Here is a 26,254-nt window from a genome sequence, read left to right as displayed (position 1 = left end):
TATTGATTAGAACAAACTCCTTATTCTTTTCTAATATGCTCTATGTATTTTCCTAAATATGTCCTGCTATGAAACACAAATAAACCAGCACTATGAAGAAATGCAAATGAAATTTCAAAAATAATGTTTGAACACCTCTTGTAGTTATGATACTTTAAACTGAGAAGTTCTAAAACTAAAAAAAAAAAAAAACCCACAGATTCTTATTTCTACCTCTTTTCCCAAAATACCCTCCAATTATAAAAACTTTTATAAAGTAACATGATTCTTTTGTATCAGTTTGAACCAAAACATAAATTTGATTTTTAAAGATTTTCCTTGTGTTCTAAATTTGAATTTATGATCCTACTAACCAAACTCTCTAGTTCTGTTTTATAATTTAAAAATTTATGACTGCATATCTTATTCAGTGACTCTTTGGATCTGTCCCTGAAATAAAGTGATTCATATGCATCTCTATTAAATTTTCATCCATTCATACAATGATTAATTTATTTATTCAACCAAATGCTTCCCATATTCTGGGCACTGTTCTAGGCACTAAGAATTTAGTATTTAAAAAACAAGGTTTCTACCAACATGAACCTCACATTCTTGCCCTGGTTAGTATGCTGAAATCTCAAAGTGGTTTTCTTCTTAAAGAAGAGTTTAGTCTAAAGCACATTCATCTTATGAGTCAAAAAGTTCACATTTCGAGACGATTTTCTATCTAAAGAAACAGTTACAGACGATTAGCAACAAATACAAGAAATAGATCTGTAAACTTAGCAGCAAGCAAAGCATTTTTATCTACTAGAATTCGCCAGACTATGGAGTTTAAGCACATTTAGGAGAGACTTACTTAGCATTGATGCCATCAGCATTTGTATTTAAGCTGACATCCCAATTTTACTTGCCGCCTCAAAAACAAGGTAACAGCTAAGTATCGGCCGAAAATATCAGGAAGCTTTAAAAAACTTCCTGGAGATTGTCATCATTTACAGTGGTCTCCCAGTACTCAAGGAACATTAGAAGACCTTCCAGGGGAGTAGAAAGTGTTCTGTGACCATGCTGCATGTGAAGCATGTTTCACTTCTCCGCTGTGAATGGCCTTTTCACGGTAAAGTGCAGGTTTACTTTTTTCCCTCAGTTGTTCTGACTTTAAAATGTCATATTTGCACCTCCAGATTGTTGTGTCATGTTTTACATTTTAATTTTTGTGGAAAGCATTTCCATCGATCTTTCGCGTGATACCATGCAGGGGTTTTGTCCTTCAGTGCGAGGTTGGAGGGCCTCCAGCCCACTGTGTGCTGTGTAAGCAGTGATGCTGAATCACATCACTGCAGGGATGTGAATGGGCTGTTTGATACCTGTGGCTTGCCAGGAGAATCTAGAAACTTGCGAGTCAGAAGGATCATGAGGGATGGTTTCTTTACCTGTAAAAGAAGCATAAAACATTTGTTTCTCCTACATCAGAGTTTTATTGTAAGGATTGAGTAAGATGACAATACCATTTTTCAAAAATTATACAGAGTTCTGGAAGCTATAGCTGGTATTATTCCAATTTCCACCAATATCGTATAATTTGTGTACGTGTATCTAAGAAAAGGTTGCATCTCATCAAGAATTGAACTATGTACACTAAACAACTCCTTTGTTTTCAACATGCCATTTGCTTGTTTTGGAGTTAGAAGGAAACTATGAGATTCCCTTAATTACTGGTCACCCATATTAAACAACAGACACTATGAAGTGGCTTTCCAATAACAGAATGCATAATGAACCCAGTAGGGATAGAAAACCCACTGGACTTCAGAAGTAATACATCAGACATGACAGAGATGCTTTAATGAGAATCATCAATCACAACTTCTTCTAAACCTGGGACACACATTCTAGCACTTCCGCTGGGGGTGAACCCATGCCCAAGCCATTCATTGAGTTCTGTGCCATGCAGTGACGAGTGTGGGAAATTAACACTAATGTGGAGCCCTTTCCAGTAATAATACAGAATGATTAAGAGAACCTAAAAAAAAATCAATTGACTAATCAATAGTGTGTAACAGCTTGGAGCGTTTTACCCATGCTAATCAGCCATTAAGTTATTTAAACTAAATATGTCCAGTTTGCCCAATTACTGAACGGATTTACAAGACATGGTCAAGGATGTCAGAGTCTACTGGAGCCAGATGCCAGAGCATTTGTCTTTGACAAAGATGGAAAGAATTTATAGGTGATCCTCTCTCACCATGGATTCTGATGGCTCTCGAAAGGGAGGATATGACAGGAGTTGTCGCAGTCTGCAGACACTGGTGAATTAATATGGTCTGCCCAAGTTCTAAACATGTGTATCTGTTTGACATTGTGGCTGGGAACTTGATTGAATTCAGGAGCGATGGAGGTCGAAGCAATGAAAGAAAACATCTATATGCTATATGTGTTCAGGCCTTTAAAGTGTTTTTTTAACTTCAGCCATGGTGAGAAGCAAGCATTCAGCAAACAAGACAATGGATTCAAAACAACAAAAGGTATTCTAACAAGACCTGTAAAGTGACATATTATTAACCTACCTGTATAATGCCAGCAATTCTAGCATCGAAACCACGTGTAACTTCTTTTTCTTTCTTTCTTTTTTTTTTTTCTTTAAGTTGAATGCCTCTATGGGGGAAGAACAGCACTAATAAAATAACTTTAAATGGGGGGAAAACTTTTTTATTGATATGTTTTACTTTGCTGGCAGACCAGAGCAAAGGTTTTGTGAACATTTAAAAGATGAAAAAGGTGAAGAATCCCAGAAGCGGTTTATCTTGAAGCGAGATAACTCTAGTATTGATAAAGAAGACAATCAGGTTGGTTCTCAAGTTTGAGAGTGGCTGACATTGTTGTTTTTGAAGGTGGGCTGACTTATGTTCTTGTCGTTCTGTGGTCCCCTTCTCCCTCCCCCAACTCCCCCTGCCTCTGAGACAACTGTCCTCTTTCCAACCTCTTTGCCCCCTGGCCTCCCCCTTTGGCATTCAGTGGGTAGCCAAGAAAACCTGTCCTGGTTGCTTCAGCAATGGCTCTGTGTTGGGCTGCATGGGTGGTGCTTGGCGCAGTTCCCGCTGCATGTGTTGGGCGGGTTGGGATGCCAGCGGCCGGAGCTGTCGGGAAAAGCTTTGTCATCGCATTTCCAGATGTCTGTGTAACTATGGCAGCCCTTCCACCCCTACAGCACAAATTGAGCTGGATTCTCAGTACGGACCGAGGACCAACCGGTGTAGCTGTAAACAACAAACCTTGTTATGGTGAGGACAGGTGGATTTTGCAACTATCCTAAAATAAGTCTTCACAGAAAAGAATCGAGTTCATGTTTTCGTCTCCCCTCCCCCTCCCATGTTCTACTGTCCATGTAAACTGTGTGCTTGTTTTGCATGAACCGTAGCAGAACTTTCTCCTTCTGTGTATTCTGCTTGTGACGGAACATTCCATTGTGCTAGGGAGCCTTATTCATGGTCCCTTGGCAAGGGCAGAGAGACTTTGCTAAACCTCTTCTCCAGGTTGGGGCTGGGGGTAGTGTGGGACCCAGGGTGATGAGGAGGAAAGCTGAGTGAATGGCGAAGGGAAACAAAGGTCAAACAATAATTAGAACAGTAGAGAGTTACATAATGCCTTTACAATGACACTTTGTGTCTCTGACAATCCAAATAGATCTTTTGAAAATAGACTCTGCTTTAGAATTCTTAAAGGTAAGACCATATGCATCTCACTCAGGTTATTTTAATTACTCTCAGTGAGTCACTGGGAGCCAGTACATGCGTCTCTGACGCACTTTTTTTTTTTAAACCTTTCATCATTGGTATCTCATTTCTCCCTACCCCCCCCACCCCACCACCATCCAGCTACAGGTAGCTCCTGTTGACTCTGAGCCATGTGCCTGTGTCGTGTACTTAGTGGGCGTTTGTTGAATGGTTGGATGAACCTGGTTAACACAGGGCAGCTTGTGAGGAATGGCAAGAAGACGATGCGGAGGGTGGGGGGATGCAGGCAGTGGTGCAGATGCAAGGCAGTCCTCATGCTGGGTTCTTTGGATTGTTACTTTAAGGTTCCTTGATACCTTGATACTGACCCTGAACAATAAACAGGCTTTTCAAATTTAGTTTCTGCTTTCTACACCAAACACAGAGTACAAGGTCAGTCAGTCACTGAGTAAAGAAGAAACACAAATTGGGACATGGAGACATTATGTCCAGTTTCCTTTCTGCCCATTTATTTCTCTGTTCCCTTGTTCTGTGTCTCGAGTACCCAAGCTTTTAGAGCCATTTCTTCCCTGGACCGCCTTGAACTAGCCAGCTACTTCCTCAACGATATGCCTTCATCTGAGGACCCCAAAGCACACAGGTTAGCAAAGGAGACAGAGTCCATCACTGTGACCCACGTCATAGCTGAACTGGCTGAACACCTGAGGCACATCCAGGTGCCTTCATTCTGGAAACAGCTGTCCTACCTGCATCCAGTAGGGAAGCAAACAGGAGCAGCAGACACCTGCCACTGTGTGTCATGCACACACAACACACACACCAGCACAGCCGCCTTAGGGACCAGAGGGAATGAGACTCTTCATGCTCCATTTATTTAAGTGAACATTTATTATTCTCAGCTGACAGTTGCTTAACTGCAGATTTCCAACAGCTCAACTTGGATAACCGTACTGATTTCTTTTTTCTGTTCAGCAAAACAGAATGCATCCATTTAGAGATGACAGACGAAGTAAATCAATTGAAGAGAGAGAAGAGGAATATCAGAGAGTGAGGGAGAGAATATTTGCACATGATGTGAGTAGTTGTTTTAATTGCCTCTTTAGTGTGGTCCTTCCCCAGACAGCGAGCTGGCAGGACTCAGGAAGCTGGAGCCAGGGACAAATCGAACTGCAGCATACCCGAGGTGTTTCTGGAAGAGGACCTGGTTCAGGGAAGTGATGGAAAAGTAGCCAAGGGTTGTGTGTGTTCCCAGGATATGACCTAAGAGGGAACAGAGGTGTGATTTTGGTCAGTAAGATGGACCCTAAGTCCACAGCGAGGTTGCCAGATTGGAAAAAAAAAATGCCTTCACATCTATGTTAGCCTGCAGATAGCCAACTGTTGTCTTTTCTGGCGTTAATATTGTGCAGAGGAAAGACCTATAAAAAAGAACGAGATTCTATTAATCACATACATAAACACAGAATTTTCTGTATTCTTAGAAGCGCAGGCATTTTATTATATCAAAGTGAAATGATAATACTCATCATCCTCCTCAGTTTCACATCAAATTAGGTCTGTGAGCAGTTTATCAAGGGAATAATCATAAAATGATTTCTTTTGTTCAAATCCCAGCAAAGAAAATGTGGTGGGGATTTTTCTATCCTTTTACCCACTGTGGCCAAAATCAAATGCAATTAAATAAAAATGAAAAAGTGATTTAAGGGCAGCCCAGGTGGCTCAGCGGTTTAGCGCCGCCTTCAGCCCAGGGCCTGATCCTGGAGACCAGGGATCGAGTCCCATGTTGGGCTCCCTGCATGGGGCCTGCTTCTCCCTCTGCATGTGTCTCTGCCTCTCTCTCTCTGTGTCTCTCATGAATAAATAAATAAAATCTTAAAAAAAAAAGAAAAAGAAAAAGAAAAAGTGATTTTAAAAACAGTTGGATTTAAATGCAAGAAAGTGAAAAGGGCAAGCTTTTCCATTCTGTGAAATCACGTGTTAGCCTCCTAAGATGTCATGGGCTCTTCCCTTTGCAAAAGTAGAGATGGGAGCTCCTTCGTGTAGATCTTCCATGGCTTTGCTGGGTTAGGGGGGCCATCCTACTTCCTGTTGTGATTTGCTCTGCAGGCCATTACCAAGCCAGACTGGAGACCTAGGCTCCACCTAGGTCTGTCTTAGCATGGAGGAGGCCTTCTGACCTTGGAGGTTCAGGCCCAAGCCAGTTTCTCTGGTCCTCCAGCTCATGCTGGATCCTTCAGTATAAAGCTCCAGAGGAAATTTAAATTCCACCAGCAGTGCATTCTTTCATGTTTATACAGGTTTCTGTTATCTCTTCTAGATTCTTGCTGTCTTTCTTGGATACAATAAAATAGAACTTTCATGATTGAATAATGTGGCTCAGAGCTCTGGAGTTAGCAGAGTATGAAAGAAGTAGCTGTAGAAGGATAGTGTCCATGTGCAATTCTAGAAGATTTTGCATATGTGTGGGCTATTTAGACTTTTCTTATGATCAGAGTTATTGATGGTGCAAAGCATAGCTTGACACATGGTAGGGCTTTCATTGTGTTTCCTCGATAAAGGGATGAAGTAAGGAGAGGCTCCGTTATAGTAGTCATGATAGTGTAGGGATGCCTGCAGTGGACTTGGACTGGGAGGTGGCATGTGCCATCTGATGAGCTTCATGAAGGGAGAGTTTTCTGAAGGCTAGTTTACTTTTTATGCTTTTTCTTTCTTTCTCTCTACCCATCCTCCCTTCCCCTTGTCTTACACACATGCATGCACATACATGTGCACACACATGAAGACACAAAATTTCCCTCTGACTTTCATTCTAGCAAGTCATAAAATTTATGAATGAGTTGTGTTGAAAAACAAATATTAATCACCCAGATAATATACAAATAGAATGTTGTTTTTTTCTTTTTCAAAGTAGTGCCACACTGCTGAACACTCAAGGGCTAGGTGGCAGAAGTATCCCTGATGCCCACCTGTGAGGAGGATGATTCCTGTGCTGCTGCCCTTCATGTGGACATCCCCACATCCATAGGGAGGTCATCACAGGCAGGAGGGGTCAGTATGACTCCCTGTCCACATTGCATTTCCCTACAGCCCTATGAAGGAGATTAACACAAGGAACCTGGGTCCCAGGTTAAAGATTAGAGGCAAGTGCTGAGGTTTCAAGCCTCTATAGCTAACTGCTGAATTAACATTTTTTTGAAAAGTTAAAGCAGGCTGAGGGGCCCCTGGGGGAATAGCTGGTTGAGTGTTGACTCTTGATCTCAGCTCAGGTCTTGACCTTAGGGGGGTCATGAGTCTGAGTCCGTAATTGGGTTCCACTCTGCATATGGTGCCTACTTTAAAAAAAGAAGAAAAGAAAGAAAAGAAAAGAAAAGAAAAGAAAAGAAAAGAAAAGAAAAGAAAAGAAAAGAAAAGAAAAGAAAAAAGAAAAGAGAGTAAAAGCAGGCTGCTAAAGTGTGGGAAAGCTCAAAAGCCAAGATGCTGACATAGCCTTTCCAATCCGTGGTATCATCGGCAACCTCTGAAATGCTGTGGCTTCTTCCCCCTCCAGGAGTAGAGTAGAGGTGTGAGCTCCTGTGAAAGGCTTCCTGGCAGCCAGCACCAGCACTGCTGGGGTTAATAATCCAAGTAGGGCACCTGCCTGTTTCTGGCACTCCTTTTCCACTTGATCTCCTGGGGCCAGGGTTTTTTAATTGGCATCCTTTAGCCGGAGTATACTCATAGAAAGGCTTCAAAGATTAAAGTCCTCAACATCATCTGCAAAATATTACATCTATGACTGTAGGTACATTTTTCTAAGGAAATGATCTTTATTGTTTATTGTAGTTTTACAAATTGTCATCACCCTTAAAAGGCTAAGAGCCACTATCTTAGAAGGAAAAAAGTTGCCCAGCACCTTTCTCCTTAGCCCTGTAGCTCTGTAGAAAGAATGCAGTCGTAAGGCTGGTGTTCCCCGTGTTAAAGCTATTAACTGCTGCATAACAAATTGTCCCAATGTTTGACAGCTTAAAACAAACAAACAAAATGCTTTTACCTCAGTTTCTGTGGGTCAGGAATCTGAGGGTGGCTTAGCTGGCCAGTTCTGGGTCGCTGTCTTTTATGAGGTTAGAGTCAAGCTGTCAGCTGGGGCTGCAGTCATCTGAAGGCTTGATGGAATGGTTGTCTGCTTCCAAACTCATCTACATGGTTATTGGCAGGCCTCAGGTCCTCACTGGCTATACAGAGATCTCAATTCTCACTGTGTGGGCCTCTCCATAGGCTATTGAGTGTCTTTATGACATGGCAACTAGCTTCCCCAAAGCAAGTGATCTAAGAGAGAAAGAAAGAGAGCCCAAAGCTACAGGCTCTTATAACCTAATCCTGGAGTTGACATATCTTCTCTTCTGCTGTATTTGGTTGGAGGCACAGACCAAACTTGGTACGATGTGGGAGGTACTACAAAATGTTGTGAATACCAACAGGCAGGGATCACTGGGGGCCACCATGTGTTAACAGTTTATCACTGGATCTTTTATTAATGTAAATGCAGGGACATAACATAGCAGTATGAACTTCCTTCAATACATATAGTAACAAATCTTCTTTACCACTCAAGTAAAGACAGAAGAACACTTTGGAGAGCCTTCATCTATGCAATTCCAAATTCCCTAATGACTATTGCTACTTCCCAGATTGTTGAGGTACACAAGATAATAACTCAAGTAGAGTAAGTCAATTATAAATGCAAAGAATCCAGCATAAGGAAACTAAGTTATAGGTGTCTAATCTCTTTCTTAGCTGACCTTTAATTTAGTGTCTTCATAATTTAAAAACTGAGGTAATAAAAGCAGCCTCCCTTGCCACTTATTATTTAAGTAGTGGAATCATTCAAACAGGTTCAAATAGCAACATATTTATGTTGCAGGTTTATTTTTCTACTTGAAGTCACAATAGTTATAGAGAAATACTTCCTGGTATTTACACTTCAGCAAAATCGAAATTTATTTTAAAATTAGTAGTGTTCTTGAATATTTTACAAATGTATCTTGGTGTCTAAGGTGTATGTGTTTGTGTGTGTGTATGTGCATGTGTGTTTTTTTAATTTAAGTCCACAATCAACATATGCAGATTATTTGGGAATTTTCTAGAGAAATAACTTCAATATAGTTTGAGAATTTGGGTAGCCTGAGATAAGACACATTTATGATTTGAGAATGAAGTTGTTGTAAGTCAAGTCACACAACAATTTAGTTCTCAAATAAAAAATGAGTGTATTTTTGTAGTCAGAAATATTTGAAATACAACTCTTGTTTCCTTTACCAAGAATTTCAGCTTATTTTATGATTAATTCAGTGCAATGATGCAGGCTTTGGCAAGGTTACGTTGAAAAAGCAATATAATTGAGAAAGACATGTTTTGCCTGGAGGATGGTTTCTGAAGGATATTTATGTATAAGTAGGGATTCTGGGAGGAGCTCTTCCACAGTATCCCCAGCATGCACCGGGATCCCTCTTCTTTGACAACCGATGAGAAGGGCATGTAGTGCCACCTGGATTAGGGGTGTGGGAGACAATTCTGTAACTCATTAGGCAAAATCATTTCCTCCTTAAAAGAAAGAAAAAAAAGAGCCCTTTATATCTGAGAATGCATATAAGTGACAGCTTTGAATGCTGCACTTAATTACTGTGACAATTTTATCTTTCTCTGCTATTAAAATTTGAAAGTTATTAATATATCATTTTTAAAAAGTTTATTTTCATCAGCTACTGAGTCACAGCCCATAACCATATCTGTCTTATTTATGAAAATGTGATGGATGGATCATGTGATAAATTTTTAGGACCTTTGCACAAAAATTGGAAAATACTCTCGAGATATGTTTTTAGGAAAGTTATCTTGAACTTGCAGGTGCCTTATTTTTTCATTCAAAGAGTTATGGCAGCTTAACTTTCCCCCAAATACCAGTGGATTAATGAGTCTGAAGAGGTCAGTGTGTCTTTGATCAACTCTTTCAAAGACTTAGTAGAGTTTCAGTAACTTCACTACCAAGCCGAACATTATAAACATAATTGACCTCTTTCTGACTACAAGAGCTGAATAGTAGCAAAGTATTGAGCTCTTAATGTATACCTGAGACAATTAATTCCATGATTTGAATCAAACCAGGAGTAAAACCAAACTAAAGGAAATGAAGGTGGTGGGATTTTTTGCTTACTATGAAGAGATCTTCACAGGAATAATATCAGTGGTACATAAATTATATTTATTTATAAACACAAATGTCAAATTAAAAAAGATTTTCTGAAACGCTTTTCTCTTAATTGACTTTTTTCTTTTTGTTAAATAAGATTTTTGTGCACTTGATACTCAGGATGCATGTTAAATGCACAAAGGTTAAGACAGAAATAGTTCTAGAGATGCCCTCACTGAAACGTTCAGAGCACTGAGGAAAACACGTTATGCCCAAAGCTAGTCCTTTGGTTTAGTGGAAGGAAATGATTTCTACAACAAAATGTACAGAGAAACCAATATCCTGCTTGCCTCTCTGAGTAGTGGTTACATTAGCTGATCTTTTAATTTAAGAATTCAATATTGAAAGATTCTTTTTTTACTTTAGTTTTATTTTCTCTTCAAATGGACCTGTTAGGTCTCAATTTATCTGCTTAGAAGGTCATTTATTCATCATTTAGAAAATCTACACATATAGTATGGCACATATATTTATGTTTAGAAACTCAGTACTTTGAGAACTTTTTTGTTAATTCCTAAACACAGTCACTATGTTACAGGGCCATTGCACCATAGTTTGTTTAGACTTCTCTTTTTCTGCTTGGTAAAATTTAATTTGATTTGCCTTTTCCCAGCTTGCAATGGTAATGGGATTCTCTCTTCCCTATGTGTGTATTAAACACAGGATAGTAGAGAAGTGATAGCTAGGGGAATGGAAGCTATGAAGAAAGTCATTTTATTGACTTAGATGGGCTTGACTTTTTTTTTCTAATTAGCTTCATTTTGTTCTCACTTGTCTTCTGCACACCCTTCCCACTCTCCACATTGATTGATGGCATCTCTTCAATTTTGAGAGTCTTACAGTCAATCTGTTATCTCACAAAAGTCTGTCATTGCCAGGTAATAACTGCAGCGTTGTGGTTCTACGGCTCTCCCATCCTCAGGTGGATTGTGCTAAGTGCACGCACTCTGCCTTGATTTGCACCAGTCCTTTGACTCTTGTTGGGGGCTGCATCTTCACAGCCCCAGAAGAAACCACTAGCTCAGGATCCAGTGGTCACATGGTTCTCCGATTCTCCGACAGTGTCATTCACCTCTCTCTCCTTCTGACCTTGATGCTGAATGGGCTAAATCTATCTGTAACCTGGAGATGCCCTCATGGAAAAGTACTCGTGTGCTGAAAGAGAAAGAGAATGGTTTACACTTCTAACTCTAACCGATTTTTTCCCTTTTTTATTTCCACTTATTCAAAACATTGTGCATATTTTTCTTATTTCTTCTCCTCTCAGAGGGGAAAAGTAGTTTTAAAATCAGGCAAGGATTTGGGATTGCTCAGCACATCCAGAACGTCTGATACAATGCCTTTTTTTATTTTTCAGTCAGTTTGCTCCCAGGAAAGCCTTTTTGTGGAAAACAGGTAAAATGAAATTTGTTTTTTCATGTCTTTAGAGGAACAAAGTCTGTTATGTGTGTCCTGTATATTCATAGGTATATATCCCATATATAAGTGTGTACTTGAATATATGTATAAGTAAATACATATATCTATGCGTACATACTTATATGCATACACATATGTGTTATCTAGCATGCCAAAAAAGACTATTTAATTTGAGGAAATATTTCTCTGTTACTTCCAAACATAAGTTTGTCCATTTTCCTTATTTAAAGTCTCAATTTCCAGTCCTTCCGGAAGTCTAATTCCTGCTACCTTTACCAGGCATTACTAGGCATAAATGAACTTGCAATTTCATTGGCTTATGGATTAGGCTGTTAACAGTATTTGTATATTGAGCATTATTAGCCACTTCCTGTGCCGCATACTTATATATGGCCATGCAAACAAAGATTGGAATAATATTGTTTTAAGTTTCTCACTGTAAACAACCTATTAGTCTAACTTGGAAATCTATCTAAGCTCATCTAGATTTAGTAACTTGGGAGTTGGTAGGGGGGTGGTTGTTGTGAGATGAATGAGTTATAGAACTTATACAAAGTCTTGAGCATATGAGCCAAAGGTTTTCAAATTTAACATATACTTTTAAGAAATAATTCTAAACTGAAATAGGTATTCAAATGTTCCATTGATTTAATTGCAGCTTTTCAAGGGGAATTAAAGAATTCTACTTTAGCTGTATTAATCACATTTGAGGTACATCAGAGTGGGCAAGTTGGAATGTAAATATAGTATCACTTCAGAAAGCAATACTTAACTTTATTTCAGATGTTGGCTTAATGGGTGCTCCTGTAAAACTGATTAAATGGAGGCTGTTTGATAAATTCCAGTACTTAGAGAAAATTTAAACGGCATTAGAGGTGATTGGGGAAAAAAGTGAACTTTTATTTTAGCAGTTAGAAATCTTTCTAACTGCTAACTAACCCTCTCAATTGAACAATCTCTTCTAGAAGAATGGGTGAAAGTTGATAACATGTCTACAGAAGGCATTCAAAAACAACCTCAAAAATCTGTACAGATTTAAGTGAATGTTCTCTATTTATAGTTAAATTAAGGATCCATAAGCACTAACATTATCGGGATGATTCTGAAGCATCCCAAAATTCTATATTCTAACTAAAAGGATGAAGGGAGTGCTTATAATTCAGAGAAAAACATTATTCACTAGTCATCCAGCCAATCATTTCCCCTGCCTTACACCCGAATTTTTATTCATTTACTTGGATTTTGCAGAAAAAGACTGCTAATGCACATTACATGTCTTTTAGATTCAAATTGAATTATATTCTTCATTACAATAATTGGTCACGTACATGAATTGCATATATGAATAAGTCTTGATATTTCCAAAAACAGAAATATAATTGAGTAGATTCTCTACAAAAATAAAAACATTTCTTGGATACCTGTCTTTGAAATGTCAGTATTATCCTCTAATAAAAGATAACTTTTATATTACCAAGGGAAAAAAATCACAACTAGTATTAAATTTAATTAAATGTCTATTAAACATCAGCTTATTTTGTTTTCCTCTCATCTTCCATTCCTTCTATTTTTTCTTCCTTTCCTTCTTATCTAGTATTGGCACCTTAATCCTAGGATAGGGAAAATGCAGGCTGTCATTAACTTATTATTGCAAAACTCAACATCATACACAAAACAATAGTCTGTGGGGTTGACTTGCAAGAGAGGTAGGTTACAAAGGAGTACACATCCTTTTAACATAGGGCATTTAGTGTCAGTAGGATTAATATCATAAAAACCATGTTTTTCATTTCCAGTAGGCTCTTGGAAGACAGTAACATATGCAATGAGACCTATAAGAAAAGACAGCTCTTTCGGTTGGTATGGTTTACTTTTTTAAAATGTGTTTTCAGATTATGTGGCAGAATCAATGTTAAATATAAGTGTATTAGTGTAAAATATCTGTTCATGAAATAAATATGTTTGGTTACATCTTTGTAAAGCTTGTTACATAGCTAGCGCTGAGGCCATATTGGATAATGTGAGATACAGGGCTAGGAAATTACTGCTTTGTATATAATCCTCTTGAGTTCTTCCTCTGATTTCCCATTTTTGGTGGGGTTTTGTTTTTGTTTTCCCCTCAAAGGTTAACTTTGGAAGCACTCTGATTTAACATTCTCAGTTCAACTTTGGTGAATTACATTACACCAAGTTAAAATTTATTTGATAGTCTCCAATTATATATACATACCTGATCCTGGAAAAGAAACCAATGACAAAGCCATTTGATAGTTGAGTTTTGGCTACTACTGTCCATCATAATACTTCAAACAATGCATTTTTCAAGCACAGATTTTATTTCTAAAGGAAATTACAGGGTTACTTCCAATTATAATGAACTATTTAAGGTAAGATCTTTGTAAGATAAGGGGAATGGATATATATGTACTTATTATGTATTAATATTGCATATTTTAAGTTCTATACTAGGCTGAAAGCTCCATGAAAACAGAGGGACCATGCCCATGTTGTTACTATCCTATTAAATATACCGCTAATATGCACTATAGGGCAAAAAGAATACATAACGCTATCAATGTACTCAATATGTTTTATATATTTAATATGTTACTGCTTTTAGGAATGTTAGGATTCATCTCTGTTGTAGGAAAGAGAAAACTTATTTGTTTACAAACAAAACCTCTTGCTCTCTTAGAAAGAAGAAAAGACCAAAAAAAAAATTATTGGATTGAGTGCTCAGAAAATTTTTGTAGTAAATGTGAATTTAGGACCTCATCATTAGAAAAGTTGAATTAATTTGTTCCCTTTTCAGCTTGGCAGAAATAAAAATACTTTTTAAAAATTTCCTTCACTTTTCTAGATTGAATTACATAGCCTAATTGCCTTCCCCTTGTTATCAATGGAACATTTATTATCACATTTGTAGATTAAAAAGATAACACGGCATTGTTCTTCTCAAAACCCAGAGAACAAGAAGAATTTACCAGTACTCCTATGCTCCCACCACAGCCTGGTTTATTTAGGCCGATGAATATGTGAAATGTGAGTTCTTGCCCCTATAGTGGGCCACTTGGTTTTACACAGGCCCAAATCTGGTCCCTAGCCAGAGTTACCACCTACTCAGATCAGTCAACTCTAATATGAGTGCATCACACACCAAGTCACCAAACACAGAAACTCAGGAAGATGAGTTAGCACAAAGACATGTGCATAATGGTAAAAGCAACTCAAAGCATACATCATATCTAAATTGGTAAAAAGCAAACAAAACAAAACCATGTGCAGATATGAAGGAAAATAAATATTATTTATATTAATCAGCAGAGAAATAGAACTTGGAGAATATATGCTTTATGACTACTCTGGGATCAAATTCTCATTACATACACCAAGGCCAACTTCTCCTGATGAGCAGACACTTCATTATTATTGTCTTTCTGGTTTCTAGTAGGAAAAGAACAAGACTTGGCTTAGGAGATAGGTAGGCACTTGTGGTTATGCTTGTCTATGAAGTCTATGCTTCTACTCCCAAATAGATATGAAACTCAATTCTGGACCTCATCTTGTGAGTGCTAAGGTGAATAATCAGTAGATGGAGCTGTAAAGTATTGTTTCAGTGTATAAATGGGGATCCATAAATCAGAATTAGATGCATTATTATAAATCTCATTAATGTTAACTCTAAAGCAGCAACCTAAATTCCCTCTTTTGGGAATTTTGACAGCTCTTAATTTGGGATGCTGCTTTGAATTGGTGGAGTAGAGGTAGAAAAAGTTAAGGAAATCTTAGTTTGCCTTATTGGCTTAGCATGTGGCACAAGTCTAGAGGAGTTACCCAATGCCAGAGTGAAGCCTGCCAACTCCAGCACACTACTTTGCACCCAAGGATAGCGATAGATACTCCTTTGCAGACAGGCTCAGCCACACTGGCATTTCCTCCCACAGAGGTACATAGGGAGAGGGAAACTCAAGCATAGTTCATGATCATCACCTGCATATGGAGAGCCTCCTTCTGAGGCATCCTATATGCTGAGGCTAAGGACTATCCCAAATCTTTTCCTATATGCATTATTCCAAATTAGCTACAAGTGTGACTATTGTCACATCCCTGGTGCATTCATAGTTGCTGAATAATGATTTTTGCCAGGTTTTAATCAAAAACAAGTCAAATTAATCAGAATTAAATGCAAAAAGAATAAAGTTGAATTTGGAACTTGAACGGAAAACAATCAGGGATGCCTGGGTGGCTCAGCAGTTGAGCATTTTTTGCCTTCAGCCCAGGGCATGATCCCGGGGTCCTGGGATTGAGTTCCACATCAGGCTCCCTGAATGGAGCTTTCGTCTCGCTCTGCCTTTGTCTCTGCTCTCTCTCTCTCTCCCTCTCTCTCTCTCTGTGTGTCTCTCATGAACAAATAAATAAAATCTTAAAAAAAAAAGGAAAATAATCAGGAATGGAACACCACACCCTAGAAAAGGCTGTTTCTTCCCTCCACCCTATCTCCTCTGGCTTTATTGAATTTAAGAGAAGTTTTAAGAACTCAAGCCACCTGGCCATTGGTGAGTGTGTGATTCTATCTACTCACAATGTGGTCTCTTTTTAGATCCTCTTTCTAAGCCCAGCAAGCCCTGAGGTGTTAACAGAGAGAATATAAGAAAATATTGATGCAAGACAGCAGGGCACTGAGTGCTTTTTGTTTTGTGAGTTTGCTGTCCTCCCCTCATTTTACAAAGTTCCTATCACAGATGAGCCATTTCATTTTTATTATCTCTTGGATCTATTTACCATCTTAAGTTCTTATAAAACAGAAAAAACGTTAAGTAAAGTTGAAACAAAACTTAAAATTTTCTGTGTACCTTCCATATAATTTGGTTGGTGAGCATTTCAATCACATGTGTGAACTCCTAACATCTCCACAGTCTACTGTTGTCTTTAGAAGAATATTTTTAACAAAGCTACTGACCACATCTGTGAGATTTGGATCAAGACTTGAGCATGCCACATTGCTTAGTGATCATGAAATTAGAGGTTGTATCTATTGCCCATGATTTATGTTGCCCTTTACTTAGTTGTAAGCCATGAGAATAATCTTAGAGTATTTTCATCATGTCTTATTTCTAACTGCAGGAAAAGCTTTGAAAATATTCACTAAGTTCTTCTTTAAGCAGATTGGAAACCAATGAAAATGCAAATTTCATCAACTTTCTCTATAAAACACATGTGATTTTTTGTGTCCAACATGGAGATATTCTGGTGTCTTCAGAATTCACTTCTGCTTATTGGATCTCTTCCAATACATTCACTCTTTTTCAATTTGAATTTTGAACCAGTGTGTTCTTTCACCTGTGGAGCTTTGTCATTTCCATTGATCCTCTCAGAAATTGTCATGTCAGTGTAGTGTTTATACTGGTCTTGTTATTATCACAAGTTTTACTATGTGAAAAGGATTAAAAGATGCTTTCCTCTGCCCAAGAAGGTTAAACTCACTGGGCAAAACTCTCACCCTAGGCTAACAGAATAATTTCTGTGATTTCTGTGCTGTCAAAGCCCTAATGAATTCAGATAGACATCTCATAAAGTTAGAAAATAACAAATGGCTTCACTGGTTCTGTGTGCATCTTCCCATGGTCCCAATTCTTTAATGCTAAAGGGACAAAGCTTGTCTTCAGTGGGAGTTGCTCCTAGAATCATTTGAGATCCTATTTGTTCCCAAACATTGATTCATTGTTGACTTAGGTCAGGAAAATTTATCCTCTTCTCCTCTCCACAAGAGAAGTTAACCACTGTATTTTATACCATGTTTTTTCCTACCTGTTTCTCCTTCACTGGCAGAGGGATGGTGTGATATTTCTAGGTTTGGTTTTTCTGTTTATAAACATGCATATTATATGTGATATGTTATCCATCTGCACATCAATGAAGTATATGTGGCACTGTTTGTAAGGCAACAGGCTTCATGGGAAGGGTTGCAAGAAGGGTCTTGGGGAGATGGCTCTTCCAAGAAAGGTCCCGCCCTATGTTCATGCTGCTCATGGAAGGTAACACTATCCCTGTGCATCTTTCCGGTGGCTGTGCTCCAGAGGCAACAGAGATGGCTCCGGGAGAACCTCTGGGAGTCGACAGAGCAGCTCGGAGAATGAGCTAAAGTGGTCGGACCACCAGAGGGCCTGGAGCAGCACAGACTCTGACAGCTCCAATCGCAATCTCAAGCCCACCATGACCAAGACGGCAAGTTTTGGGGGCATCACGGTGCTGACCAGGGGTGACAGCACATCCAGTACGAGGAGTACCGGGAAATTGTCCAAAGCAGGTAGTTAGTACTGAATGGGTTTATGTCCTATTGTATTTTCTAGATTCCACCCAACTGGTATGGTCATTATTCCCTTTGCTTCCAGTTAATTAATGATGGTGATATTAATTGCTGGGATACTTGGGGGCGTTAGGGCATGCAATTTAAATACCAATCCTGTCTTTTGCTAGCTGTGTGCCTAGGTCTCTAATCTTCGGCTTCCTTATCTGTTGTCAATCTGAAATTGTCAGGAGTCAATAACCGAGCAAGAGCATTTATTTGGAATGAAAGCATTACAATTCAAGGTACACAGATACGGGTAGCAACCCAAATAGTCCCACCTGGGAGCAGAAGTCAGAGGTTTTTGAAGCAAAAAGAAAACTCTTGTATATGCTATTTACAAAGAATTTTTTTGTTGGTGTTAATGGCACAATGCTGTTCTTGATGGAATATAATTGTTTTCAAAGGCTATCACTAAGCTGTCTCTTACTGAAGCATGTTGCAGGTGTTTGGGCTGGGTCTTTGGCATATTTGCAGTCTGGTCCGGTTCAAAAGCTCACAGTTCTACAGGTGAGGACAAGTCTAATGCCGGTCTCCTCAATGGCCTCCTGACTCCATTTAAAAACTTCTTGACAAAAAAAATAAATAAATAAAATAAAAAAAAAAAACTTCTTGACATAAATGACCCTATGTCATTTCAACTTTGATACTATGAAATGTAGGTTATAATACAATATGACATTACTCCCCCTCAACAAACTATTATATATGTTTAAATTCAATTATTTATATATAAATGGTTACAAAAGCACCTGCACATGATAACTTTTTAACAAAAGTTAGCTATTTTTTAAAAAATTTAATACTGTGATTGGTTTCTTAAAACCACACTGTAAGATAATTACAATATTAATAGTTTGGGTTGCTGCTTTGGTATGCTGTTAGTATAATTATGGGCAAGTTATTTAACCTATTTGTGTCTCAGTTTTCTCATCTGAGAAATGGGAATAACTGTAGTCCCTATAAGGCAAGGTTATTGTGAAGTTAATATACACAGAGCAATTAAAGTAGGTTGTAAGCCCTCCATAAACATGAGGTCATGTTTATCTTTATTACTGTTACTCAGTGCTTCCATCCCTGCTTTGCAGATAAGGAACGTGAGCCTCAGAAAGGCTTAGAGTTCCAAGTAGCCAGGTGCAGGCATCTCTCTCTCTCTCTTCTTTTTTACCTTGTGTTTTCTTCTAAGTGAATAGTGATCTTTTTGAGGTAGGTAGTTCAAGTTTGCATGGACAGTCTTTGGGAGGTCCCAATGAGGACCATGACCTAGAAACAACTTCAAACTGACGGAAGCATTAATATCATGGGGTTCATATGAGTCCAGAAATCCTCAACATGGTCTGCCATTCCTAGCTCCTCTGTCTCCCAAGAATCCGTCACCATCGTTTTCAAATTATTTGCAAATGGTCTCAGTCAAAATATCTCTTAGAATCCCAGGAAGGTAACAGGTGACCATTCAGTAGTTATCCATGAACTTTGGTTCGTGATTATGATTTGTAATGTTTCTGTTTGGTTTTGGCTTTGCCTAGGGTGGAGGTTGAGAGCTGTGATTCATCAACATGTCCTGGATGTCGCACATACTGGGGGTTGCAGGACAGGGAGGAGAATGTGAATGGCTAACACCAACCAGAGACTAGACATGGGTTGCCCTAACTGTGGATACTTTCCTAGCCAAGCTTCACACTCACACTAGGGGGCACTCTGAAATCTAGGCTCATTATGCTAATGGTTTAACATAATTGTGTTGCTGAACATGTTCCTAAGAAATTATCTCGTGTTTCCCTACACAGGCAGAAAATTAATAGCATTTAGTCACAGCCACTACTGTATATACATATTTCCTGCTCCTTGGAGAGATTCAGGTGGGCTCACACTGCCTTCTGCCTTCTGTTATATCACCATTTGCTGAATTCTTGATTTCTTACTCTAATTAATTGCTCTTATATCCCATTATTGCAGCAACTGAAGTCAAGAAAACCCACTGTGGTGCACTTGAGCTCCTGTAAACTAAGAAAGGTTAAATAGTTTTAAATCTCCTTTAAATGCAAAAACCAAGGACCTTAAACGGTGCACTTAAAAATTCCAGCACACCAAAAGAACTCTTAAGATTTTTAAACTAATCATCATTCTCCATACACCACCCCCAATCACTTCCAAAGAAAAGCTCTTTGGAAACATTTAAAACACTTCAAGAACGCTAAAATGCCATGTTCTTTGAAGAATGATTAGAAATTGTAAGTGCCTCAGACATTTTTTTTTTTTTCCTTTTTAATCTAAGTGTCTCCTTTTGAAAGCTTGTCAAGGTGCAGGAACTGAAAGAAAAAAAAAATTAAGGGCGATCAAGATAGAATGTCAAAACAAACTTACAATTTCCCAGGATGGTTTTATGAAGCAAAGCTGTCAGTTTTGCTGTCATGGATCTTCAGAACAGCGCAAGTTTTTAATTTTTTGTCTCATTATTCACACTGGAATTGCAAACTTTTTTTTGACCTTTCAGAAACCAAGCCTGGAGTTGTGACATTTAAGTTACTCTTCTCCTCCTCTAATTACATAGGTTCAAGCTTTAAATAGATAATGATGAGACTCTCTCCAGGTGGGAACACGTTTTCCTACATTTTATAAAGAGCTTATTGCTGAAGTCTGAACGTATAAGCACATGCTCCGAAGGCCTGGGCTGTCTTTCCCTTCATGTATCCCCAACACTGAGCTTAGTGACAATCACCTACCAGATGTCCAGTGCACAGCTACAGAGGTAGACTGCGTCATTTTGTCATGACATCCTCCTGGATGTGGAGAGGACAGAAACAGTGCTTGTACTGTACCCTCTGCTGCTTCTTGGTCATAGCAATGAGGTTAGAAAATGAGTAGACATCTATTTCTTTCCACCCTGGCCAGAGGACATTGCTTTACTATAGTGCTCTCTCTCGATCTCCAGACCAGGGGTTCTCGACTTTAACTGCACCAGAATCACCGGAAGGACTTATGAAAGCACAGATTGCTTGTTTTCAAATCATACTTTGAGAACAACTGCTCTGGAGAGAGAAGATATCCTTATGATTTGTTTTAGTAATTTTACATGGTGTGGTGTTTTGTTTTCAGGATCCTAGTGTATCCTTGTTGTTGTCACCTTCCTCATCTACATTCCAGAGTACTTTTAGAGGCAGTGCAAGACACCTCATCTCTCTATCAAGTCCTCTTCTTCGTATTTAGTTTCATTCAGCGCTAATGCAGACTGGATGCAATTTCTTTCTCCTTGAAATTTCAGAAGCTTTCAGTCATGCTACTGAATTCTCTGACCCCTGAATCTAGAAACATTTTCTTGAATTATTAATTCAGGGAAAACTACTTATAGTTCAGGGTCCTTATAAAAGAAGAATTGCATCGGACCAAAGGAACAGATAAAGAAGGCTCTATTCATGACTATTGCAGTCAGGGTCAAAACTATTGCAAGGAGAGAAAGACTGAACTCCACCCCGTACAGTGAATTGTAGGGGAGTTTTAAGTGCTGGAGTGAACCAGTGGAAAAGCACTGGGGCAAGGTAGACAGGGGTTGGTAAGTTCAATGAAATCATCCTTGCTAATTGGAACGTATCAAAGTCAGGATTCTTTCTACCCTCCCGCAGAAACTGGCAGACAAAAGCACTTGCTCTCTTGATTATTACATTTGAAAGAGATGGCCCCTGAATCTGTAAGAAAGACATACCTGATTGTAAAATGGGTAAGGGGCTAGTGGAAGATTTACACCCTGAAGGGGCAGAAATGCTCTAAGAAAAGGGAGGTAGAGGGACAATCCTCTGAAAGAAGCCAATCCAAAGATTGGTCAAGCTGAGAGGAACTTTAAGGCCAATGTCCTCATAGCTACTCACCGTTTAGTCCAGTGACTTATATTTTACAAAAGAGGATACAAAGGTCTGAAGAAGTAGTCAGGCACCTGGGGGATGCAGTCAGTTAAGCATCCGACTCTTGGTTTTGATTCAGGTTGTGATCTCAGTTGTGAGATGGAGCCCCACATTGGGCTCCAGGCTCAGTGCAGAGTTTGCTTGAGTTTCATTCTCCCTCTCCCTATTTCTCCCCTCCACAATCTCTCTCTCTCTCAAATAAATAGACAAATCTTAAAAAACAAAAACAAAAACAAAAAGTAGTCAGTGGCCAAACAAGAACTAAAAGGATGCTTCCTCCCTGGGGAGTGGGTGCTCCCTACTCCAAGGGAATCTGCCCACACCCTTCCTCTCTGACCAGTTATCAGTTTTGCTTTGCCTTGCAATCTTTTATACAACTGTCCCCCCATTTTTCCCCTTTTCCCTTTCCTATCTTTCTTTTGAGTGTTCACCAGAGTCCCCCATCAGTCATCACCTTCCACCAGCTGCCCCTAAAAGTCAAGCTTCCACTTCTGAGCAGTATCTCCTAGAACTTGGAATAGTCCTGGTCAGGACCCTGGCCCTACCTGCAGGTCACTCAAGTGACTCTGGGCATAGGGTGTGGTCCATGAGGTCCTGTTGCCTGGGTCTGAATGCAGACTCTGCCATACGTGAAGTATATTTGGGAAATTTACTTAACATCTCTGAGGATCAGTTCTCATTTTCAAAATGAGGTTGCTGTGAAAATGAGACCAGGTAATTCACATAGTGATGAGCACAGTGCTTGTCATGTAGACATACTGTTTAAATATTTGCCATTGTTAACATTTCCGTCCCTGAGAAAAGGAGACTGGACACACTTTGCCTCTCAACACCTAAAGCAGTAAAGTTCTCAAATATCAGTTTCTTTATTTTTTTATTTTTTGAACACTTCTAATCCTGTGCATTTCATCACCATTGCTAGCCTCCATTTTTTTGATCAAGATCTTCAGTAACACTGGCTATATGTAGAACACAGACTGATGCTTATAGGCTGTTCAAAGTTGGTTGTAAGCCAGCCAAAAAAGGCCAGTTACTAACCCTGGCTGCATGGTGATTGCTGAGCCACCCCTCTAATGAGGGTTCACTGTCTCCATCTTTGCAAGTGTTGAGAGTTTAAGCTAAATTTGTCTCCTTTCTTCCTTTTAACCTGTGGAATAAGGTTCTTTACATTGTCTTTGCACCCCACTTTCTCATTGTTCTTGTTGAAGGTACTGCTTTTCTCCAGTTGATAGAAGGACATGACATTGCACATCAGTGATGCATAGCCATTTTCTGAAAGCCAAAAAGAAAAAAACATTCTGGGTTTTCCCAGAGTGGCACATCAGCTGTGTACATCAGTCCCCTCTCTTGACACCCCATGCCAGCACCAGCTGACACCTCGAATTACTCAGGACATGCCTCCTTAGTCCCAACCCTTTCCCACTGCTGTCTGACCCCTCAGCCCAGAGGTGGGCTGAACCTATTTTGTATGAACTTCATTGTCTGCAGCCTGGAAGTTTTGTTATCGTTTATTACTGTTGTTGTTTTTCCCTCCACACTAGTGTCAGACTTGGTATGTAGCATCAGATCACATGGGGTGAGTCCACGAACACACTCTACCATTTGCACTGGGGCTTCCATGTTGGGGGCATCGTGTCAGCAATACACTCTCAAAACTACTCTTAGCATTTTCAGATCTCTTTTTAGATTCTTTATTTTTCTCCCATACATAACTCAGAACCCACCAGCGTTCTAAACCAGATTGGTACATCCTGAATTAACTTATAGCTTTATCATTATTAATAATCAAGTCTCGGGAAAAGCAGAGAAGATTCCCAGCTGAGAACATTCATGGCAGTACCTAGCATATGCATGTGATTGCTTTCAGGAGGCAGTGTTGGGTCACAGTTAAACCTATCAGCCTACCCAGATCACATCCCTCTCTGACCATAGCTATACAGTTGGCTTTAGTTCTTGGATTTCTCTATCCTTCAACTTCCCTATCTGTGTAGCCAGTAATAGTACTTATTATCACAGTGTGTCCAGGTGCTCACACATACTAAGTGCTTAATAAATATCACTGTCCTCCTCCTGGAAAACTATGTCCTCCTCTAAACTCTCCAGTGGCCCTTCTTCTTTGCAATTACATACTGCATTCCTATCACTTATTTTTAAAGGTCTCCAGTTTAATTCAAGGACACATTTTAGGATCTTGAAAACAATGTTAACTCTTTCTGATATATGATTTCCCTTTAATGACACAGAAGAATGCATTTTTAATGACATCGATTGTTCGTTGTAGGGTAACATAGTTTTTAAAATTCCTATTGCAACCTATGGTATCACCCAGATCATCTGTTAGTTAGAATTCACTGATAGCAAAATGTCACTTGGTGCATTTTCTCTCCAGTGCTCTGGTTAATATTCAGTGCCCAGGACAGCGATGGTCAACGGTGCTGGAGCTGCTTGGCCCTGGTGGTGGTGAAGGGCAGGTACAGCCTAATGGACATGGGATATAACAGGTGTTTCTTTGTCCACAGTAGAGGGAGAAGGGGACGGTTGGGTTAGATTCCACCTTGGAACCCAATTACCTAGGATATTTACAAAATACACAGTCTACAAACCTCCCCATGATTTTACTCTTCTGTGTCATCTAAACAATGATGCAGCATTCTTGTTAAGGCCAAGCCCTTTCAGGGTCTGCCTTTTGGGCATATTCATAAGATTTATGTGAAATACATACCTTAAACACCCTCAGCAGGAGTGACCCAGTTCTTCTACTCACATCTGAGGGGAAAAGATTATTTTGGGCCATGCCCCTTTAAAATGCAGCTTTATGGATGTTATAGGACCAGCACCTTAGAGCTATGGCCATGATCAGCACATTCTTGGACTCTTTCTTAAACTACAATCTCTTTAACACCCACCTCGCATTTTATTCTCCTAACTCCAATGAGACAGCCCCCTGGCTTTAATAACTCCTGGGCATCTCCAGGCACTGAGTCAGCACCTTTAGGGTACCAAAGGACCATCCTAGGGACACGTGAGAGGCTGAAGGAGAGTGCTCATTCTTAACATCCCTTTTCCTAGGAAATCAACACATCAGAAACATATGTTGCAGATATCTCAAAATGTGAGCCCCAAATGTTGCCCTGGTCCTGCTGTATTCACCTCTCATTCTTTAAGGATGGATTATGTAAACTAAGCATTTAGATCGGAAGCTCTCTGTGTTGGATGATTTTCTGTTCCTTTTCTCTGTGGCAGGCTCTGAGTCTAACAGCAGCACGGGCTCTTCGGGGTCTCTGCCCCGCACCCACGCCCCCCTGCAGAACACACCCCTGGCTGCCAGCGTGGCCACTGGCTCTCCTAGCTGTGTGCCCTATCCGGAGAGTGGAGCAGGGGGCCAAGCAGCCCCCAGCACCAGCTACATCCTCCTTCCACTTGAGGCTGCAACAGGCATCCCACCCGGAAGCATCCTTCTGAATCCGCATACAGGTTAGTTCTTTACCTCTGCTATGGCAGGGACTCAAGATCAGAGTTCTGTTTTTCTGTTTGAGCTTATAAATTCATCAGCAAATTTTCTTTAAGTTCCTGAGCAAAAGAGCTAGGTGCATGAACCAGTGTATACGGTCTTGATTTAGGAAGAGCATATCTATTACTGTAATCTCTATCTCTATAATGATATCAATATTGATATGTAGTTATTAGTATAGATTCTTCCCAGAAATATCCACTCTTCTCTCTGTCCTCTTTGTCTTGACCATGGTGTGTCTCATGTATTCCTCGGAGCTAAGACCGGAGACATACAGTGATGATCTGGGAAATACTAATTAAAATACTGTGTTTCTCAGACTAAATCCCAGATTAGCCTGTTATTATGTCAAAAGTGGTTTTTGCATCCAATATTTCACAAACTTGAGATATCGATTGGGACACACAAGCAGATTCTTTTTTTTTTTTTTCACAGCAGATTCTTACCTATTGAAGTTGCTTTCTTGCTTCACCCAGTTCTAGCTGGGGAATAAGGAATGACAGTGACAAATAGGACATAGGGAGCAAATTTTTTACTTATTTTAGGGATTCTAAGACTAGACTTTTTTGGTGAAGTTTGGAAAATTGGAGGTTTTAGAAAATGGTGACTTCATGATGATCATTTTTTGATGATGAATGGTTCTTCATTTTTTCATTTCTCCAGTGGTCAGTTAACTTCCACACTGATTCCAAAGAATCAGTAAATAGGGGGTAAATAGACTAATAAGCGTCTGCCTCATGGGGGAAACTTCTCAACCAGGGGCAATTGTGCCCACACCTCCAAGGCTATTTGGCAATATCTACCAACATTTTTACTATCATGACTGAGGGAGGAGGGTGCTGCTAATGGCATCTAAGAAGGTAGAGGCCAGAGATGCTGCTAAACATCCTACTATGCACAGGGCAGCCCCTTGCAACAGGAATTATCCAGCCCAAAATATCAGTAGTGCCGTGGTGGGAAACCTAGGGTTATAAGGCTTGACATTGACTAGTCACCTCTTTGGAAGCCCTTATAAGTAATTGGAAAAAAAAATTGAATTGTCTCAAAATATGTCTAAGGTTTGGTTTTTTTTTTTTGTTTGTTTGTTTGTTTGTTTTTAATTTTTTTTTTTAAGGTTTGGTTTTGATGATTCCAGGGTAT

The 26,254-nt window shown here is 39.4% G+C and overlaps 1 protein-coding gene and 1 long non-coding RNA gene across 31 annotated transcripts in view; one reads left to right on the top strand and one right to left on the bottom strand.

Annotated features, from left to right (window-relative positions):
• Window positions 1-26,254, top strand: part of ARPP21 (cAMP regulated phosphoprotein 21) — a 155,144-nt gene that overhangs the window by 65,346 nt on the left and 63,544 nt on the right. For 12 of the 29 annotated variants that reach the window (XM_077865884.1, XM_077865885.1, XM_077865886.1 and 9 more), the window contains exons 10-15: window positions 2,720-2,828; window positions 4,689-4,790; window positions 11,300-11,337; window positions 13,158-13,217; window positions 17,439-17,671; window positions 24,847-25,077. In XM_077865884.1, coding sequence (XP_077722010.1) covers window positions 2,720-2,828; window positions 4,689-4,790; window positions 11,300-11,337; window positions 13,158-13,217; window positions 17,439-17,671; window positions 24,847-25,077 — 773 coding nt within the window. Of the gene's footprint in view, window positions 1-2,719; window positions 2,829-3,190; window positions 3,311-4,688; window positions 4,791-11,299; window positions 11,338-13,157; window positions 13,218-17,438; window positions 17,672-24,846; window positions 25,078-26,254 lie in introns of those variants that run through there. The other 17 variants (XM_077865900.1, XM_077865889.1, XM_077865892.1 and 14 more) reach the window with 16 other exon arrangements.
• On the bottom strand, window positions 1,146-3,464 carry LOC144294162 (uncharacterized). 2 transcript variants are annotated; one of them, XR_013361552.1, is made up of 3 exons: window positions 3,255-3,424; window positions 2,550-3,119; window positions 1,146-1,415 (listed from the first exon to the last, which is right to left on the bottom strand). It is a non-coding gene; the product is annotated as an uncharacterized LOC144294162 (long non-coding RNA). The 2 variants fall into 2 exon arrangements; XR_013361551.1 differs by having other exon boundaries at window positions 2,550-3,464.

Source organism: Canis aureus, chromosome 22 (assembly GCF_053574225.1).
Source record: "Canis aureus isolate CA01 chromosome 22, VMU_Caureus_v.1.0, whole genome shotgun sequence".
NCBI classification, from domain to species: domain Eukaryota; kingdom Metazoa; phylum Chordata; class Mammalia; order Carnivora; family Canidae; genus Canis; species Canis aureus.
This window is presented reverse-complemented; position numbering and strand designations above follow the sequence as displayed.